The sequence below is a fragment of the Suricata suricatta genome, chromosome X (assembly GCF_006229205.1).
Source record: "Suricata suricatta isolate VVHF042 chromosome X, meerkat_22Aug2017_6uvM2_HiC, whole genome shotgun sequence".
In the NCBI taxonomy this organism is placed as follows: Eukaryota; Metazoa; Chordata; class Mammalia; order Carnivora; family Herpestidae; genus Suricata; species Suricata suricatta.
The window spans coordinates 106959497-106961905 of NC_043717.1; the positions used below are offsets into that span (position 1 = coordinate 106959497).

The window sequence follows — 2409 nt, forward strand, 5'->3', positions numbered from 1 at the left end:
CGGCCCTGCCCGCCGCGCTGCTCCCCGCGAACGGCGGCCCCGCGCCCGCGCCCTGTCCCGCCACCCTGGGCGCCTTCGCCGACGTGCTGGTCCGCTGCGAGGTGTCCCGCGTGCTGCTGCTGCTGCTGCTGCAGCCGCCGCCCGCCAAGCTCCTGCCGGAGCACGCCCACACTCTGGAGAAGTACTCCTGGGAGGCTTTCGACGGCCACGGGCAGGACGGCAGCGGCCAGCTTCCCGACGAGCTGTTCCTACTGCTCCAGTCCTTGGTCATGGCCGCCCACGAAAAGGACACGGAAGCCGTCAAGTCTCTGCAAGTGGAGATGTGGCCCCTGCTGAGCGCCGAGCAGAACCACCTCCTTCACCTGGTGCTGCAAGAAACCGTCTCCCCCTCGGGACAGGGCATCTGAGGACTCACGTGAGCGAGGGGACTCTCGGCCTGGTACCAAGCCTCGTGCGTCTCTCTCGGCGCGTGGGGGGAAGTACGAGACGTGCATCCCGGCACAGTTCTACCTTGGTGTGCCGCATTCCTCTGGCCCCCGTAGCCATGTAGTTCACTGGGCGTTTCGTGTGTCCCGAAGACTTATTTCCATGACAGAGAGAGGGAAAACCAACCGGGACAGCATGATGGAATTGGTAAGGAAGACGGGACTGTCTTCCCCAAGGCTGCAACGTGACACTGAGAACTCCCTTGGGGGCGCCTGGGTGGCTCTGTCGGGAGTCTGATTTCAGCTCAGATAGAGATCTCACTGTTAGTGGGTTCGAACCTCCCCCTGCCCCCGGGGGGGGGGGCGGGTCCTGCACTGACAGCTGGGAGTCTGCTTGGGCTTCTCTGTCTCCTCTCTGCCCCTCCCCCGCCCGTGCCCGTGCTCGCTCTCTCCTAGTATAAACAAAAGGAACCCGTATACCTTCTTCTACCCAGCTACCGCTACATATTGCAGAGGACTTCATGGTGCACAGTTCTGCCTGAATACTTAAGCTGTAGGATTTTTTTATTCTGATCTCATTTCTTAGTGCATATCATTGTCTATCTGAGGGATCACCCAAGTTGTTTCCTCTGTCGCTTACATATTCGTGGGACTCAATTGATTAATAAGTACATGGTTGTTGCTCCAGCCCTAAATCCATAATAAAGCCGTTCTGATGCTCCTAACCTGTGGTTTAGCTTGAGTTCACTTATAACGTGGGCAAAGCTTCTCTGCCCTGCAGAGATCATTTGCGATGTGGTCCTTACTCAAGAGAGCTGCCATGCAGATGTGTCTGGTGGGAGGTTGGGGGCGGGGGCGGGAATGTTCTAGTGCGAATGGGTCAGAAGTGCATTGGAATTCACAGTTCTGGTTCCAGGCTCTATTCGGAGAGGTAGGCCTAATCCTGTGAGATCCTGTATTTGGGGTGGGGACCTTTCTGTAACTCTTCTTTAACTCCAGCGTGCAGAGTCCACGCGGTTCTTCGGTATTGTGTGGCCACGTATATGGAAGATGGTGGCTTTGTTCCCCAGGGGCAGGGTGGCATCCCGTTTCAAAATACGACATTTCCAAAGCTTTTCTGTCCAAGTGTTCCATGCGCACATTACCATCTGGGGGGCAGCTCGATTTTATTTTCTTTCCAGTGTTGGGAGTGAGAACAGAACTCTTCAGAGTATAATCTCAGTCATTCGGCTTCGGGGCAAGGCATCCTTTACGCTGAAGTCGTGCGAGGCGCTAACATGTTGGAGTGAGATTTAAGGATTTGCCTTATTTTGTGTGTATCACAGGGATATGCACAGGTTGTCGCCATGAGTTATGTGCATCAAAAGGGGTGGGACTGTTAGCGTGCTCTTTCTACTTCTGCTTCAACGATGTGGAAGCAATAGGTGAGGAAAACCCGGCCAGGCCCGTCTGAGACAGACTCGGCCAGCATTCCGGCGCTCTGTCACTTGTGTGCCAGGAAGGGCCTTCGCAGCCCTAAACACCTCATCTGCTTTTTTGCAAAAGTGGTTAGGGTGTCAGACACACGAGAAGATGCTTGACGTCACTCATCGTCAGGGAAATGCAAGTTAAAACCACGTGAGAGAGTTTCTCACACCTGTCAGAATGGCTAAAATAAAAAACACGAGAAACAATGTGTTGGTGAGGATGTAGAGAGAAAGGAACCCTCTTGCCCTGCTGGTGGGAATAACAGTGTGGAGGTTCTTCAGAAAGTTAAAAATAGAACTACACTACCACCTAGCAATCATGCTACTAGGTATTTACACAAAGAAAATGAAAACACTAATTCAAAAAGATACATGCACCCCTATGTTTGTTGCGACATTATTTACATATTCAAAATATGGAAGCAACCCACGTGTCCATCCCTAGATGAATGGTTGTATATAGAAGATAGAGATAGACATAGATGAGGATCTGTATAGAAAGACACATGTACACACAC

At 52.8% G+C, this 2409-nt stretch overlaps 1 protein-coding gene across 1 annotated transcript; it reads left to right on the top strand.

Annotated features, from left to right (window-relative positions):
* Window positions 1-2: 2 nt before the first annotated feature.
* Window positions 3-763, top strand: LOC115283530 (factor VIII intron 22 protein-like; the record flags this gene model as incomplete). Its single annotated transcript, XM_029929715.1, has 1 exon — window positions 3-763. A coding segment is annotated over one exon (405 nt), but the record flags the coding sequence as incomplete, so codon positions are not given.
* Window positions 764-2409: the final 1646 nt, after the last annotated feature.